This window comes from Hyperoodon ampullatus (assembly GCF_949752795.1).
Source record: "Hyperoodon ampullatus genome assembly, chromosome: 19".
NCBI lineage: Eukaryota > Metazoa > Chordata > Mammalia > Artiodactyla > Ziphiidae > Hyperoodon > Hyperoodon ampullatus.
In genome coordinates, this window is record NC_136932.1 from 17048383 (window position 1) to 17066835 (window position 18453).

General features: G+C 45.0%; 1 protein-coding gene across 1 annotated transcript in view; it reads right to left on the reverse strand.

The window, feature by feature from the left end:
• TNRC6C (trinucleotide repeat containing adaptor 6C) overlaps positions 1–18453 on the reverse strand; it is a gene marked incomplete at its 3' end in the record, with an annotated part of 123088 nt that overhangs the window by 16003 nt on the left and 88632 nt on the right. The window contains exons 7-16 of the mRNA XM_079725340.1: positions 17913–18128; positions 15986–16152; positions 13189–13269; positions 11806–11863; positions 9737–9879; positions 7967–8116; positions 6431–6577; positions 4340–4459; positions 2133–2216; positions 1717–1951 (exon numbers count right to left, since the gene is read on the reverse strand). Of these exons, the coding sequence (XP_079581466.1) occupies positions 1717–1951; positions 2133–2216; positions 4340–4459; positions 6431–6577; positions 7967–8116; positions 9737–9879; positions 11806–11863; positions 13189–13269; positions 15986–16152; positions 17913–18128 (1401 nt within the window). The remainder of the gene's footprint in view (positions 1–1716; positions 1952–2132; positions 2217–4339; positions 4460–6430; positions 6578–7966; positions 8117–9736; positions 9880–11805; positions 11864–13188; positions 13270–15985; positions 16153–17912; positions 18129–18453) is intronic.

Below are 18453 nucleotides of genomic sequence, written 5' to 3' on the forward strand. Positions count from 1 at the left end.
CGTTGCGGAGCACAGGCTCCGGACGTACAGGCTCAGTGGCCATGGCTCACGGGCCCAGCCGCTCCGCGGCATGTGGGATCCTCCCAGACCGGGGCACGAACCCGCGTCCCCCGCATCGGCAGGCGGACTCTCAACCACTGCGCCACCAGGGAAGCCCTAGCTATCTATTTTTAACACATTTATTTTTAAACTTTAATGTGATTATAAAATATTATCAGAAGTATTTTTCATCAATTTTGAAGATTCAAGGCACTAATTTTTTCACTTGTAGTAAGAAAAAACCTTTAAGGGTAAAGATTTGTGTACTTCATTTTCTAAATATAGGTTAAGAGGACAGATGGATACTAGGATACTAGGAAGCTGAAGCTAAACATTTCAGGACAATAGATGGAACTGAATTTTCTTCTAAAACAACTATTGTTAAAAAAGAAGTATTTACATAAGTAGCCAACATTCTACCAAATGCTTGCTATTACAAAGTACTTTGCCCGTTAGTTCACTAAATCTTTAGAAGAACCCTATGAGGTAACTATTCCCACTTTACAGATGGGGAAATTGAGACAAAGAGCAGCCAGGCAGCTTAGTCGTGGGGGCAGTGTGGTGGCCTGATTCCTAAGGCAGGTCTTAACTACTAGACTATTCTGCTTCTTCAACACAGAGGAAAGTAACGGGTGGGACAATCATGAAGGGACAGAAGAACCGCAGTTTAGCATTCGTCAGTTTTGTGTTAAAGACACACCACACTGGTTACATGTCAAGTAGAAAGTGCTCATGTGATCAGAACATACCTCTCTTCTCAGAGATGTTGGTAGTGTTACACAGAAAGGGACACCATTAGCCGAAATTCACTGTCACTCAACTGGCCTTTGATCCTTTGGATATGTATTTCTCAGGTAACTAATTCCCTTTGCCCTGTAGCTTCAGACTCTTAACAGCCAACCTGATAAGCCTGAGGCACTTTCACCCGCTTCTGGATTCTTACAGCAAATTACAGCTGACCCTCGAACAACGCAGGGGTCACAAATCCGGGTATAACTTTACAGCCGGTCCTCTGTACCTGCAAACTCAACCAACCGCAGGTCATGTAGCACCGTTATTTATGGGAAAAAACCCACGTGTAAGTGGACCACGCTGTTTCAGCCCGTGTTATTCACGGGTCAACAATATTCCCCGTACGATCACTTTCCTGACACAGACCTTCTGACGGTCTTCAACGTTGTAACCTGTGTCCCTCCTGGCTGGCCTGTGTGACCTCGAGGGCGGCACCACATCTGCCACTGGCCTGCGGGTTTCAAGTGCTGGGCGGGCGCCCTATCGGTTGGGGGTGAGGGTGTGCGTGTTGATCCGGATGATTACACAACTGTGCTCTGCACTATAGGACTTGTGTGGGCAACCATGGCTTTTTAAGAAGTGCCTGGTTCACAGAAATCTGCACACCTTTCCTGTTCCCAGCAGTTCAGGCTGGAGAGAGCCAGGGATGGAACAAAGCGCCGATTCAACAGTGGAGAGGAGATCATTCTGGTACTACTTTCAAAGATTTTATACTGAAAGCACTTATGGGCGCAGCAAAAATTCTTGCTCTGCGAAGACAGCTAGGGTCCTTCCCTTACGAAGGAGACTTGAGACAGCCTCACTCTGGTTTTGCCTGGAACTGCATTTCTGCCCAGCTATTTCAGCCCCGCCAGGTACATGCGGTCGGTGTCGACCCGGACTCACCGAGAGGGTAGGGAGCGAAGGTGCTGGGTGAAGACTGCTGCTCTTTGGTCTGCAGGTCGGGGAGGCCGGGGGCCTGGGGGTGGGGGGGGAAGCTGTCCAGGGCCGATTTGCCTGCAGAGGGGTGCAGAGACAGGTGCGGCGGGGGCGGCGGCGGCGGCTTCACGAGCAGGGCCTGGGCCAGCTGGCGCTGGTGCTGCTGGATCTGCTGCTGCAGGTTAGTGATTGTGCGCGCAACCTGCGGGCAGGGACGCGCGGTCAGCGGGTTGGGAGGGACGTCTGGGCCGCCCTCCTCCCCAGCCCAGGTGACGCCGAGGCTTTCAAAACGGGAGGCTGAGCGAGAGAGAAGCCAGTGACAAGTAACAGGCCAGGGGAGGTGACAGCTAGCGACCCGGCTGAGCCACCCAGGGGGCGCCTACTTGCTGCTCCTGTTGTCTCATGGGTCCGGAAACGTTCCGCTGGGCCTGTAGCATCTGCTGCTGGATCTGTAAACGTTGGTACGCCTGTGGACACAAAGAGAAGCGTCCAATAGATTGTAAGAAAGCCCCAACAAAGGGTTCCACTTCTGTACATTAGTGTAAAAAAAAAAAAAAAAAGGCACAGATTCTCGGTCCCCTTACCATCCTGTGGTTTAAGCATAGCGTGAGGCATGAAGCTTTTTCAAAAGGAGACATGTCTTTCCAAAATCTTTCTAGTGCACAGACTTTACAAAGTAACTCAGTCAGTACCCCTGTTTAGTGCTGGTAATGAGGTGTGTCAGCAAATATTTTTCAGTTAATGGAGAGATCAAAATTCTTCTGCTCGATTCATACAAACTAAAAATAAAAAAGAAATGAGGGGAAAATAAAAGATTTTTTTCCCTTATAAAGATGCAAGTTGTCCAGAATGGCTCAGACCATGTGGCAGGACAGCAGTGATCGGCGGCGACAGAACAATACACGTTAAAGGGCTCGTAGCTACCAGGAGCCACGTGTGGCCTCGGTCCACAGAGAGCCTGAGGTCCAGACGTGGCCACTTCTGCCACACAGACCCCGTCCACGAAGCCAGCGAGAATGATCGTCAGATTCTTCCCACAACGAGGCAGAAGGCCGGATCATTTGTTTCGAAAGTTGGCTGAATATTGTAAGTTTTTTCTTTACAACATGGATTTTTTGGGACCTTCTGGGCAAGAGGATGTATTGAAATAGAATCCAAGTAGAAGTAGAGATTATACTACTAGAAATGCCTCATTAATCTGTAAATTAGAGAGGAATAAAATACTTCACTTAAGTGAATCCTTATAGGCTCTAAAACTTAACCTTAGGATGTACTGAAACTTCATTTTAGCAATTTTTCCGGAAAAAAATGTTAAAACAGTGTACATTGTTTTTAAAACAGAGCAGATTAAACATAATCCAACATTTTCTTGGTATCTTTTACACTACAGAGGTCAATAAAACTTATGTATAAATAAAGGATTCCAGAACGTCAGTACGACTGATAACGAGTTCTGTCTCACATCAGAATCCAGCCGCCCTCCGTGTTATCAAGGAGTGGAAAGCCGTCTTCCTCTGCAGTGAAAGCTCTAAGTAGTGTGCTTCTCAGCTGCTCCCCCCGAGGTCAGTGGTCCCTTCCTGGTGCTGGCGGCAGCACACCGCCCAGGGGCCTTACAGCATGACTGTGAGGCAGCTTGGCTCCCTTTTCCCAGTGAAGTCCAGTCCCGGCCCGGATCCCATGCCCAGGGCCCTGGGTACTTCACTGCACTGCGGCTTGTCCCAGGTCACCCCCACCCCACCTGGCCACTACCTGGAACCAGACACCCAGACGGTCAGACGTGTGTCTAACAAACGCTGAAGGGTCAGGACTGAGAGCCCAGGGCTCCCCCGTAAGGAAAGGCTGACAGCATGGTTTTGTCTATTGGAGGCTTTTCTTCCTTCATGACTCCTGGTCATTTTCTAGGAGATGAAGCTGTTGGGCAAGACTTCTAAATAAATCAGGTGTCAACGTATTAAAGAAGGAAATAATATACTGGGCCCTTCAGGGAATATAAATTCAGGATGCATCTAGGGATACAATGCCATGGCATTTCATGGTAAAAGCAGTAAGACTGTTGAAAATTAAAAATTCAACATATGTTAAACTATAACACTTGCAAGAATTATTAGGCTACATCAGCCTTTCTCAAGAGGGATTCTGAGAGAATCAAGTCCTAATCTCTAAGGCATCTCATCTCCTGTATGTAATGAAGTAACTTCTGTCTTTTGCTTCTAGAATGGTATCTGTGTAGACCATCCTTGGAAGAATTTAGAGAACTATCATGAAATGATTTGTTGGGTTCTGTGGTTCAGATAAGAAAGGCTGGCTGAGAGCTAACAGACACCCTAACTGTCAGATCTGGAAGACTGTGATCACGAAGGGGCCAAAGAACCCACAAAGCTTAGTGGAAACACCCTTAAGTGAAGAACTTCCTAATTCTTTTAATAGTTTACAAACTTCATGAAAGTCTCAATGACATTCCCCGATGTGAAGAAAAGCGTTACAGTGACTGCTTTTCTTCAGTCGGCGTGCATGTTGCTGGCACATCCCAGAGCTCACGGGGAGAAGGCTCTTCCTCTGTCCTAGAACCCGAGCAGATCTACCCACTCACCAGCTGCAGCTGATAGAGCTGGTTCAACATCGTCATATGCTGAGGATTAATTGGCGAGGTTAATAGTGCAGGGTTGAGACCAATGTTTTTTGCTGCAAACTGCAAAAGCTGTGCTTGAACCTGTTAACAAAAAATGCACCATTAGACATGAATTCTCTATTCAAACATTTACTTGTCTGTGCAGTTTTTTGAGATTCAAAACTGAGTAATGATAGTTATATTTGTCTCAGTGAACTTCAAAAGCCATTAAAAAGTTTACAGACATTTTAGCATTAGTAGTTAACATGCTTTTGTGGATAATATGGAAGGAAAGAAGGAAGGAAGGAAGGGAGGGAGGGAGGTAAAGGCAGATGGCAAGAAAGAGATTTCTTCCTCCAAATATTTTAGTTACGAATTAACTTTCTAAGGCTCTGGGTTACTCCCATCGGTAACTGGTTTCACGTTCTGTCGGAATGAAGCTAAGTGGGCATCGTTTAAGGGTGGGAGACAGCGAAGGCGTGGTCTCTGGGAGGAAGTTCGAGCCTCCTCAAAGGAGGCCAGTGTCTGCGTCTCACACAGGCGCCTTGGACCAGTCGCCGCAGGAGCTCGGCAGATGGCACCGCGGCCACCTGACCGGGGGGCCTCGTTCCAGGGCAGGCAGGGACCCCTTCTCAAGTTGACACGCTCGGGAAGTGGTCTCCCCCTGCTTGTGGGACCAGCCATTCCTCTCGGGGGGCCCGGCTGCCCAGCCTCCCATGTGGCACATGCCCTGGTGTGGCTGGCCAGCCCTGACCGCGACGGTCAGCCTGCCTCCCTGCCCAACTGGCATTCACTGCTCTGAACCCTTCAGGGGCCTGGCACTGGCCAGCTCAGTGTTTTCCACAGCGTGCGCTGTACGCTTATCACAGCGTTTACGCAAGATGGTTTTAGGTAGAGCACGGAAGAGTATCTTTTATAGTTGTCTAACGTGTATTAGAAAAATGTTGCTTTTTCTCTTTATGACGGATATGTTCAGTTTTAAGAATAAATTTATCTAAATTAAGAAGGCAAGTCAACTTAAAGAAAACACATTATGTAACAGTCGTGGGAGGCACACAGATGAGTGACGTTTGGGACACGCTGGCTTGCTGAGTGTGCGGAAGGCTACTCTCTGTCTCCAGGACCTGTCTCTGCTCCTGCGCCTTAGCTGGGGTGGCCATGTCACTAGGCTTGGGCAGTGGGACATGAGTGGAAGTGGTATGTCTCTTGCCTTCCCTCCTGTCATTGGGAAATGGCCGAGGCAGAGCTGCTAGTTTCTGCTCTGTTGCTTGGGGGAGAATTACTTGTCTGTCTCGTCTGAGTGTCTGTATTTCGGGATCTCTTTGTTGTAGCAGCTTACAGTGTATCCTGTTTAATGAATTTTACTATTATTTTACCCAGATTTCAGCCATCTCAACTCAGTGCACAGATCTCTGGTCAAACAACTGTGGAGGAATAATTACTTCCAGCGAATTCTATGATTTACCATTTTAATCTATTATTGAATATTCTTTTAAGTGGTAAGGACTGTAACACTGTAATTAAAAACTCAGTCCAAAGTCAAAAATTATGGAAATGTTCTAAAAGTAAACAATATTAATATGAAAAAAAGCTGATATTATGCTTTAGAGCTATGCAAAACAATATCCTTTTCCTTAACTCTACTTGCTCTTTTGTTTTAAAATGATCTAATACTAAAGAATAAACTTAACTAAAAAGTCTGTGATCTAGACACTATTATATACTGTCACATTTAGTTTGTCACTAAAGCATGACACAGTCCTTCACTGCTTCTAAGAATTTTCTTTTACGTCCCAAGCAATTTCACTTGCCACTTTCCTCTCCCACCAATCTAGAAGAGTTCAATGGGTTCATCCGAGTAATCTTCTCAAGACCAGGACAGAAGTCCCATCACTGGCATGTGTCACCCGGCAACAGCACTCTGACGGGAGGAGGCCCAGCCCTGGCCTGTGGGGCGGGGTCCCTGGGGGAAGCAGCTCTGGAAATGCCTCCCAGGGCAGGAGGTGGGACGGACAGGTTAACACGGGAGGGCTGACTGGCTCTCAGTGTAGCGCAGTTGGACGCGGGTCTGACCTGAGGGGATAGAAACTGAGGCACTTGAGCACGGAGACTGGGCTGGGAGGAGCTCAGGGGCTGCACGGGCGGCTGTGGCGGCTGCTGCACGGTCCTCGCTGGTGCTGCTCCGCTGCTGCCAAACATGCCCAGATTGCCACTCGGTGTCTGCAGGGAGGCGGAGAGCTCGTTACACAGTCGCCTGGGAGCAAGCGGCGGGGGGAAGGCTGCACCTGCTTCCTGCCACTCTCAACGTGAACCAAAGGGGATGTTTAAGAAGTGCTGTCTAAACTGGGTACAGATGACAGAAGATCTGCCCGTGAAGCCTATGTCTTTAAATCACAGAAGCCGCCCACAGAGCCAGTTTTAGGTGCCCCCCAACAAGGCCGTCATGTTCCAGGAACCTATAATTACACAGAGCCAGGCACAGGAGCAGCAGGCAGAGCTGTGTGGGCACCGTCTGTGCTGGGGTAAAGGGCATCATGTGTGGGGAGCACTAACCTGGGACAACAGGACATTTTCCAAAAGGAAATATAATTATGATTTCAACAAACCTGAAACTGAATACATGAACAAGTCCAGGCAGTTAACTTTGTGTTAAATATATATATTATATATATATATATATATATAAAATATATATAAATATAATATATATTTATAATATTATATATATATTTGAGTGCTTCTTTCTACTCTCCTGACTGGGTTTCTGATACCCGGGGCCCGCCGGCCAGGCCGCTGACTTCCTGACAGCAGAAGAGCTGAAACTGGCACCGCAGCCCAGTGGGCAACAAGAGATGGCCAGGATCATGCGGATGGGGTGCCACTGAGAACTGCCGCCAGCCACCCCAAATCTCACAGCATCGCTGGAAGAGAAGGCTCAGAGCTGTGTGTATGTGAACCTCCCCCGGGAGAAAATCAAGAAGAGCAGTTCTGTGGATGGGAAGAGCGTGATGCGCTTTCGTATCATTTCATTCCAGGGGAGAGAAGTGACACGAGGCGGCCGTCGATCAAAACCCCAGGTCCCTCCGTTCAGGGTGACTTTCACCTCCCCCAAGAGTGTCAAAGGCAGGGAACAGTGCCAACATCACTCTGAAAACCACTGAGAACCTGCAAGAGATGTCACCTCTGTTTCTGGGGAAAAGGGGAGAGTATGGCGTTTTCCTGCAGATCAATGCATTTAAGGTTTCGACTGTCAGGAGAGACAGGACGGCACTGCCTGGACCTGTGAACGCATCGGGCAGGTGAAGACGGCTCTGCGGTCCATGTCATTTCACTAGCAGTACTTTAGTACCAAGGGTGTTTTAGTTACATGTAAAAATAAATATAATTTTGAAGCATTTCCTATAACATGGTTAAATTTCAAGAACTGGATTCAATTCTTGACAGCAGTACATCACTTGGAAGGAAATCCTTATATTTCAGCTTCCTTTACATATTCAGTTATATTTTCAAATGCAGGCATTAATCAAAAATAAGAAGGTTTGCGTGTCAAACACACTTTCTTTAAGGCAAGTGAGAGAGACCGTGGTGGCCCTCTACCAACAGCCTTACCTGTCTAGCAGAATTCAAGTTTTGCATGCCCAGCCCTGAGGCAATCCCGCCCAGGGCCTGATTAGGGAGTGCACTGTTGGAAAGGGGGAGCTTCAGGCTTGGTGAAGGCAAAAATGGTGAAGTCGTGGGCTCTTCCACGAGGCCGCCATCCTGATTGGGGAAAGAAAGCGTGAGCTGTGTGCAGTGCCCGTCCGCACACAAAGCACAAGTTTCCCGGGACACAGAAAGGGATGCGGATGAACAAAGAATTAAAAGATCAAAAATGTGTGGACAGGAAAATGGAGAAATGGTCAAAAGGAAGAGGGGAAAAAGAAAAAAGAGAAACAGGATTAAGATGCTGTTTTCATTTTAACAACTATTTTACAAACACATATCAGCTTATAATATTCTCATCACTACTGACCCTGCCTACGTGTAGGAATTAGAAGAGAGACAAACACTGTAAAAAGTCTTACTTGGAAAACACTTTACAACCATTTTCAAATAAACAGGCTCCTTTTGAGAAGTTATTAGCAAGGCTCTAGGTATACATTAGGTTGAAATCTGCTGACATTCAAATGTTTTTGACCTACAAACAGCAATTTCATATGGTTTAACCTAATAATAAGGTAAATTATAAAACAGACAAAAATCTTGTTATTATTATTTTTTTACATTTATTGGGTGCCAGGTCCTTTGTAAATTTATCTCATCTAACTTCACAACAAACCTGCAGTATTTATTGATTGACTGATTGATTGCCATGCCATGCGGCATGCAGGATCTTAGTTCCCTGCCTGACCAGGGAGCAAACTCATGCCCCCTGCAATGGAAGTGCAGAGTTTTAACCACTGGACCACTAGGGAAGTCCCCAAACCTGTACTATTATTTCACATTTTAAAGATACGGAAATAAGTCAGGGTCCCACAGTTAGCAAATAAAAATACAGGGTGTGGAGTTAAACTGGAATTTCAGATAAACTGCTAATAATATCTGAGAATAAATATGGTCCAAAAAGGATTCATGTTGTCTGAAATTCCGATTTCTCTGGGCACAGTGGTGCCGGGCAAGGCGAGGGCTCCACTGTGTGCGGTGCTGGCAGAGGACACTGCTAATCTGAGAACAGACGAACTCTCATCTCTTCTCCTATGAGCTTGCTTTTAGTCTGCTTGTTTGCTTTAAACTTGTCCTTTCTTGCTTCCATTTTTTTTTCCAAGGATGAATATTTTGATTGAGTTTAACGGGATGCTGTTTACCCCCTCTGAGGTCACACCAATCTGGAGAGGGAGCACCAAGCATGACAATACTAAGGGGAATCAACTGGCGACTACACTTGCTGAAACATCTAAGGGGATTTTCCCACAGACCCCTGCATGTTTTCTGAAGTAGCCCATCCAAGCAAGGGCCATGAGACATGGGTGCCCATGCCTAACCACTTCTAGAAACTTTTCCCTGAGATTAGACATGTAATACATCATTTCCAGTGGGAAGAACTGTGCATATAAAGTAAGACCGTAAAACAGAACTTTGATGGACCCTTGTTTATTGGACAAATTGAAGCAGCCAAGTTCACCCGCTAACATGAAAATCAGTTTTCAATTTCAGTATTTTTATTCCTAGTCCCATCATATGAAATATAACACAACCTCTTTTGAGTTAAACATTCATATATATTAGAAAAATGGGTAAAAGTCACTTAAATATTATAGCCCAATAACTTTTTAATCCAACACAGTGAAAACGAAAAACACCTCTTGTTAAAAGCAAACAAAAAGCCACCTAAACTCATACCTTGTCCAGGAAGGTGGGGCGGTCCACGGAAGACTCTTTGGAGATCGGTGGGCGGCAGCCAAGGGGCTTGGTGACCATCCCATTGTAGTCGGTCACTCCCAGTCCACGCTTGTCCACGTCCACCTTCTTTTCCAGCAGAGCGCCTGGGGCACAGCAGACAGAAGCAGCACTTGAAACGAGATGCCTTGGGGGTCGGCTGCGAGTTCCGAGCACAGATGGGCACCAGCCTACCCCTCAGGGAAGGAGTTAAGACGCTCACCCCCAGAAGACAGGGGCCTCAGTTTGGCTCTGGCCGGGCCCGGGAGTCTGTGGTCTGGCCCCTGCTCCTCGTCCCTCGCAGCCACGCCGGCCACCTCTGCCACTGTGGGGCTGGGCCCTTCCTCTCCCCTGGGACTTGTCACCTCTTTTTCCAAAGAGGGCCCTTCCCTGGCTGCCCCGCCTCATGGCCATCGATTTCCACCTGCTGAGTCCCTACTGGCTGTAAGGCCCTGTCCGAACGTCGGGGATACAATACAACGCAAAGCAGACAGAGTCTGTCCTTGTGCTCTTCCGATTCAGAGACTGGTGTCTGTTCCACTCCCTCTGACTCTGCACCGCCTCACGGCTCTAGGGAGGCAGGACTAACTCCCTCCAGCTCACACCGATTCCCTCTGTCCTGGCAGCTTATACCACCCATTTGGCATTTGCATGTGATTATAAAGTTGATCCTCATTATTTGTGAATTCCGAGCTTGTGAATTCACCTACTTGCCAAAAGATACTTGTAGCCCCCAAATCAACATTATGGCGCTTTTTGGTCACTTGTGGACGCGTGGGGCGGTGAAGAATTTGAGCCCCCGACACACACATTCCCAGATCAGACTCTCACAAAGTGACAGGTGTCCTTTTGTGGTGTATTTAGGGCTATCTCTGTGCTTTTTGTTGGTCATCGCAGTGGTCCCCATGTTCCCCAAGCCAATGTGCTGTCTAGTGTCCTAAGCGCCAGAAGGCTGCATGGTGCCTGCTTCATTTAGCAGCTGCTGCAGCAGCGCTGCCCAGGCGGCCGAGTTCAGCTGATGAACAGGGCAGTGCAGCCGGAACAGGGACAGAATGTCCCCACCGTGTATAAGGCTGTGTTGGGGAGCTCAAGTAATGTCTACAGCGTGAGATGAAGCTTCAGCAAAGATGGAAAGAGGTTAAATTTGTGGATTCACAAGATGATGACTTATTTAAAAAAAGCATAGCTCACGGCGTTGGTGTGAGTCGAAAAGGGAACAAAATCTATGGTCACATTATCCAGGGTCAGGAGGATGTTCAACCCTTCGTAGCTAATGCTTTATTATAAAGAAATATGGCACATAATTATTTGTGAGAAATACATATTAAATACGGTGTCTTTAAACAGAAACACACATAAAACAAGGTTACGTGTGGACTGGTTGACAAAAATGCTGTGGCCAGAGGCTCAGACGACCTCAACCCTGTATGTTCCCGAGGAGCAAGGGTTTAGTACTTCCTGATTCAGTGTCTGCAGGGACTTTATAGGACATAAGTACCACGAATGATGAGAAGAAGCTGTATTTTACATGTAAACATTTAACATAATTGATATTATTTTTAAAGCAATTCCAGAACTAGGGTTGCTTGTTCCTTGACAGTAACTCTCGTCTCTCAGCCAGCAGGTGATGCTCCTGTGGGGCCCTGAGCAAGCCCTGCCGGGCGCGGCACAAGAACAGCTCACTCAGCACCCAATGAGGTGGGCACGTGGTCCCAGTGCCTTTCTTCAAGAGGGTCACTATCTCCCCACTCAAAATAGACGGAGATAGAAAAAATTCATCTATTTGTTGCAAAAATGGAAAAAAAAAAAACCCCAAAAAACAGAAAATGCAAACGCGGTTCAATGTGGTGTTTGGCCATTTGTTCCCAGCACCCACCAGTCCTAAGGGACTGGCCCCGTGGCAGGTGCACGTCCTGCGGGTGGTCTTGTCTCCCCAGCACGTATTCATCCATTAACCCACGACTCTGAACATCAAAACTCACAAACTGGTACCTTTAAAAAAAAGTGTGCTTTAGGTATGTCATCTTACTTACTCATGGCCTGGTCAAGATTCATATTATTACTCTTCAAGGCCTCTTCAGCTGGCTCTCTCTGTGGAGGGAAACAGAGTTTTCACTAGGACTGTGTGTTAACAAAAGGAAAAGCTTGTAAAGAGCTCTATCACTATTAACTCAGGGAAGTGACTGATATTAACCTAATATTGTTAGGTTCTGGAACTAGAAATACTTTTCTTCCTTGTGGTCAGAGAGAAATGTCTTCTAAATAAAAAATACTTGTAATAAGAAAATGTACTGAATTGATTTTTAGAGGTAAGAACTTATATTTAACACTTTAAACCCCAAATGTCCAGTGCCGGGAGAGTCTTATTTCTGACTCTGTGGTTCAGCAGGGTGAAACCTCTCCCAGGGCAGCTGCAGGAAGTCACGGCAAGAGTCAGATTCTAGGCTCTGCTGTAAACTACTTTTTACCAAAAAATGTAAAAACAACATAACACAAAACACATAGGTTCATTTTGATAATTATCTCTCTGACTGAAACAGACTAGTCTCGGTGGAGGCCAAAACCAAGCTGGGCATGGTGTTGAAGCACTGCAGGGCCGGTGTGGGCCTATCACCTCACCCGTGGGGAGGCTGGGTCCCCGGCCGCGCCCGCACAGGGTCAGGGGCCTGCACCCCACGTGAAGTATGTGGTCCCCTGCTCCAGTCTGGGGCCACTCTACACCCATCCTTTAGGGACATCTGCAGCAATCAAAAGGTAAACACTCATTTGAATAAAGATTTGGAAAGAAGACATTTGAAGGGGCTATGTGGCAGATATTGAAGGGGCTACATGACAGATATTGAAGGGGCTACATGGCAGATACAGGAGGCACTGCTCATGGTCTGAACTCCTGCCACTGGCTCTTAGGGACTGAAGAGACTGGGAGGCATTTTCAGAAGAAGACCCTAAGATTTCCAACTCTCCCTACACACGATCTGAAACTCAGGAAGCAAATAGGTCTGGTTAGGATTCTTTATCTGGACATGAGGCTTTACTACTTTATACCAAGTTTTCTCTTGAGATCTTGGTCAATGTATGGCATAAACGAATGAAAACTCACTTTTAATTATAAATGAAAAGAAAATATAAAACTGTATAAACCAATGAAAATTAAAAATCACACATCATTTTTTATTCTAAGAAAAGGTTCTCACACCTTTCTTGATAGAAATGATGTGGATCTTTGCTGTAGTTCAAAGCAATGATCCCTAAGCAGAAGCGCCCAGGTGAAAGGGGAATTTACGAGTTAGGTTTTGCCAACAATCTCATCCCCCAAGTCTTCCTTCCGTGTTACACATGACAAAGGTGGGCAGGACACAACAGGGCCATGCAGGGCAGGACACATGGCGGGAGGAGTAAAGTAAGACGCCAGTCACCGGGAAGCCCATGTCTGTGAGTTGTTTGATCAGCCGGGTCATGATCCAGGCCTCGTCCTGCTTGCCAGATGTTTTCATGCCCTAGAATCAAGTGTGGGAAGGAGAAAGTCCATGAGTCACGCTTTAATGCACTTCTTCCAGAAATGGGAGATGCCTAAAATTCATGTTGATTTACATGTCACAGTGTCTCTCTCTGTTACTGCTGAGCAATGCTGAGCTCCACATCGCCCTGACGGTATTTGGCGGCTCGTGCTATGAAATGCTTCAGGGTGCTTCTGAGGTTGGCATATGTGTGCAAGTTATGGACTTAAAAAAGCAAGATAATTATTTCTTTTCTCCAGAGAATGAATTTAGTTCATCACAAATATGTACTGCTTCCATTATCAAATAATCATAATAAGTGCTCCCTTGGACACGACCCTATAATAACCATACAAAGTTTACTAAAAATTACATGGCTTTTCCCCTTTTATAAGCTTTATTCTAAAAGATGACAAAATATAGGGTGTTCATTCCAACAGAAAAGACAAGATGAAAGGGACCAAAAAAACCTATTAATTTTGTTAATTATTCATCGCTTATGGCCTGTAGGGTGGAGAAAAAAAATAAGTAGGGAAATGGCGGTGAGGGAGAGGATGAAGACAAAAGGAGGGAGTCCAGTGGAAAGGAAAGGGCAGCGAGATGGAGAGGGGGCAGCAGGGCACCGCGGAAGGGCTGAGCGTCAGGATGGGACCCCTCAAGAATCTCCTGCTCTTCTGCAACAAGGGGGCTCTAACAATGCGTTACTACCATACATAAAGCATTCTTCACAGTGCTTTCAAAACTGAGCCTGCCACAGTCACAGGACAGAGCATGTGGGGTGACTGTAAACTAACAGGCTCACTTTCCTCAAGGAAGCGGCTTCTCTAGAGGTGATTTTAATCATTACTCTGCAGCCAGAGCCAGGTTTGCCAAGAATATACAATATTTTAACTGATCAATTTGATGTTTCTGGTCCCATCATTAACAGGATTATTTGCCAGCCTGATTGTGAAAAGACTTAATTTGAAGTCTGTAATCATTTCTACTCTTTATGAGCAAAAAGCCGTGGTTTTAGTTTCTGGGTTCTGCTTACTGCTAACTGGTTTTCCAATTGAAAAATTTTTGAACATATAATACATTCACATGATTCAAAAGCAGAAGAAAGGGGCAAATGGAAGCATCTTCTTCCCACCCCACGGCCTGTCCGCTGAGTTCTTCTCTCCTTACTCAACCTTCCAGAGAATTTTAAATTCAACAGAGGCCATTACGAGTACGTGTGTGCCTCACACTCACACACCCATTTTCTCTTCTCTTCCCCTGCCCCCCAAAAGCAGGATTGTGCTATACAGATTCTCTGTATCTTGCCTTTCACGTTGCAATATATTTCGTTGATCTTTTCATATCAATGTTTAGTTTCTTTAAAAAAAACTTCAGTTTTTCATAACACGGATGTAGCATAATTTAACTAGTTACCCCATCAATGTGCATTTAAGTTACTATTTTTTTGCTGTCCCTTGACAAGTAGAAGGGCTGTGTCAAAGTGCTGGCGCATCTGTAATTTTGACAGATGACGCTACGCTGCCCTCCATTTGGGTTACACTAGTTTACATTTCCACCAGCAATGTACGAGAGTGCTGGTTTTCCTACAGCTTTGCGAAGACAGCATGATTTGGATTTCTGCTGGGCTGAGAGATGAAAAATGGCATTTCTTCATGTTGTTTTAAATTGAATTCTCTTTCTGCAAGTCAGGTTGAATATCCTTTCACACGTTTAACAGTGACTTGTGCTCCTTTTCCATGGACCGCCTGCTTACATTCTTCGCTATTTGTCTACTGGATTACCGGTGGGTTTTTTTAAAAAAAAAAAAACAGTTTCTAGGATCTTTCTCTATTTATCAGGAAGGTCAGTCTTCTCTATGACTTACAAATATTTTTTTCCAGTTTGTTATTTGTCTTTTGACTTTGATGATGAAATTTTCTATCAGGTATAGTTTTTATGTTTATTGAAGTTTATAAGCCTTTTATTCCATGGCTTTTAGATTTTGGTCATAGTTAGAAAGGCCTCTTCCTCGCCAAGATAGTTTTTAAAATTCTCTTACATTTTTCTCTTTCATATTTGAATTTGTGATCTACTTGGAAGCTGTCTTGGTGCGCATCTGTGCTGTGGACCTCACTTGATTTCTTCCGGAGGCTGTGCATCTGGGTGCAGAGAATTGAGTCCCTGGGGAGTGCTCACACTTCCTGCTCCCAGGACCCCATTACCTCTCTTAAAAACCGAGGATCCTAAAGAAGTTTTGTTTATATGGGTTGTATTTATTGATATTTACTGTATTAGAAATTAAAACTGAGAAAATTTAAAAACTGTATTAATTTGTTTAAAGATAACCATAACAAAGCCATTATATGTTAATATAACAATGTTGTTTAATGGAAAATAATTATATTTTCTAAAACAAAAATTTTTAGTGAGAAGAGTGGCATTGTCGTACCTGACTGAATATCTCTCTACTGTCTGGCTTCACAGAAGCAGCTGGATTCACCCATCTGTCCCTGCCTTCACTCTGCTGTGACAGCAATGGCATGCAGTCTCTAGAAAACCCCATTCTATGCTCGGCAGAGACCCCCTGAGAGGGCCTCAGGACCACCAGGGTCCTGAGAGCACTTTGAGAACCTCAGATCTCTCTGTCACTGTTACCTGGAGATACCACCTTGAAACTGAATGTTTTTAAGTACCACCACTGATATTTAGAGTTTATTTCCTTTAGTGTCGCACGCACCTTTTGGAGTCCTTTTTTGGGGGCGTTCCCCCAGGAACTGCAGGAGGAGGTGCTTTCTTGGGAAGCGGCATTGTTCCACATGCCCCCGTCCTCGTCTTCCCACTGACCGGCACCGAGGTTTGCATCGTCCCCGCCGCTGCCCCAGCCTTCTTGCATAGATTTTGAAGCTAGAAAGAGAGGGAACACGAACGTATCAGATTCACCGTTCCCAAAGCAGACAATGGTGCCCTATAACATCATTTAGGGGGAGGCAGGACAAAAGGGGTGTAAATAACCTACCTTTTACTACTTTGTTTCCCTTAGACCTAAGAATTCAATTTTCCCTACTAGAAATGTAATACACATGTATATATGTACCTATTTTTTTTTTTCAAACTTCAGCTATTTGTAGCCTGTGCTGTTCCAAACTCCTTTAACCAACTAGAAGTCATTTCGAAGCATGGACATTCTAACAATAAATCCTGGGCGCTACCGAAGGTGGCAGTCTCTGCGTGACATGGAATGGCTGGAAAATGCAGAGTCCTGAAAAACGTCCCTATCCTCCCTGTCATGTGGTATGTCATGTGGACCAGTGCTCCCCCAACGTGACCATACCCGAGTCACCAGGGGACCAGGAGAAATGCAGCAGGTCTGTGGTTGGGCCCAACAGTCTGTGCTTTTGACAAGCTCCCAGGAGATGCTCCCAGAATGACAGGATGGAGACAGCTGAGGCTACATAGGCAGACGGAGCTACAAGTTGAATACTGAGTTTCGATTTCAGGCTATTATTTTTCTCCTTTCTTAAAATACAAAGCAATTCTTGGTATAAAAGTTACCCCAAATTTTCACTTCCTGGGGAATCTGAAGGACAAAGATCAGGTGACAGTACTGTTAGCTAGAGTCTGTAAGAAGATGAAGACATGAGGCGTACAAGGTGGACAGGCATATAATTAGGCCTCCAAGGACAAATTATAAAAACAAATATACTACCTCAGTGCCTGAATCTAAATACCCAGGAGCTCCCCATCCTTTAGATGTATAACAAGAAGTAATATAAATGAAATAAATAATCCAGCAGAATGGTTGGTATACAGAGCATACTATCCAGTGTTAACAAAGTAACAAAATACTAAAACAATGAAGTTTCATTTTAAGATCTGAGACATTTAATGATGTCCAAAAAAAAAACAAAAAAACAAAAACCCGAGCTTCTGCAGCCATGTGAACAATTAATTTTAATATCAGACTTAAATCAGCAAACATATTCACACTCTTGTCATAAGTATCACATTGCAAAACAGCCACACGTTACAGGATTCCACTTGGTAAACATGATCTGGACATTTGTAAGGATGTACATTTTATACGTATACTTATTATACTTTCAGATAATGGGAGGAAAACAGAGCATGGTTTTTCTCTTTAAGAAAAGAAAAAGAGAAGAAGCATAAACCTGGAGAATCTAAAGCAGAATTTTGTTTACTTGAAAGCAAAGCAAGTGTCAGACTGCTGTTAAGTTGCAAAGCAAGTGTCAGACTGCTGTTAAGTAATGTATGTTTCAAAACCTAATCTCAAAAAGAAAAATGGCCTGCCTTATCCACCTTGCTCAGTGAAATAGCAAGTTTAAATAGTTTGAATGGCAGGTAGGAGAACACTGCTGAAGAAGCGTGGAGGCTACTAACCATCAAGCAGCTATGCTTTATTGCTCTGATCCTTGTATTTATTTTTTTTGTAAAAAAGAGAACATGAACTTCTGTTAAAAGCTCCCTTGTGTTCTTGTGTCAGACAGGGCAAATATTTCTTTATAGTTTTAGTTTAACGTTAGACTTAAAAATGAGGAAAGCGTCCTAAAACACTAATTCTTAAAATTCAATGAGAAGCATCCCTCTAAACAGACTACCCGGGTCCATCTCGAACCGGCCGACCCAGGGCAGAAAGCACAGCTCACCTGGTTTGCACAGGGCTGGGGCGGCAGCGGGGGCGCCGGCTCTTCCAAACGTCACCGCCGGCTCGGTGGGCTGGTCCCCCCATCCGCTGCCGCTGCTGGGCGGCTTGCCCCATGCTGCTGTGCCGTTATCAACCAGGGTAGAAGGGGAGGATGGCTCTCCCCAAGAGTTTTCAGCCTTTGAATGAACATTAGGCATTTCTCCCCAGCCTGACGAAACTGAAAAGGGCACCAGGGGAGAGAGAAAACAATAAAAATGAAACAGAGAAAGTAAAAATGGTAATTTCAAGTTCAAAATAATTTTGAGATAATCTATCTTTAGGATGGCTTTTAGTAGAAAGTGAAAAGGAGACAATATTGAATCTAATCAGATTTGTTCAGTTTTTTTTAAAGTTGCATTTTTCTCACTCCTGACCCCTACCCACTTAAAAGTCCATTATATTAAAAACTATTCAATTCACAGTACTTGCAACATGATAGAGTTTAAAAGAATAGTTTAAAAACTAAAGTTTAAGAAGTAGCTCTTTTACTTCTGGTATTATAC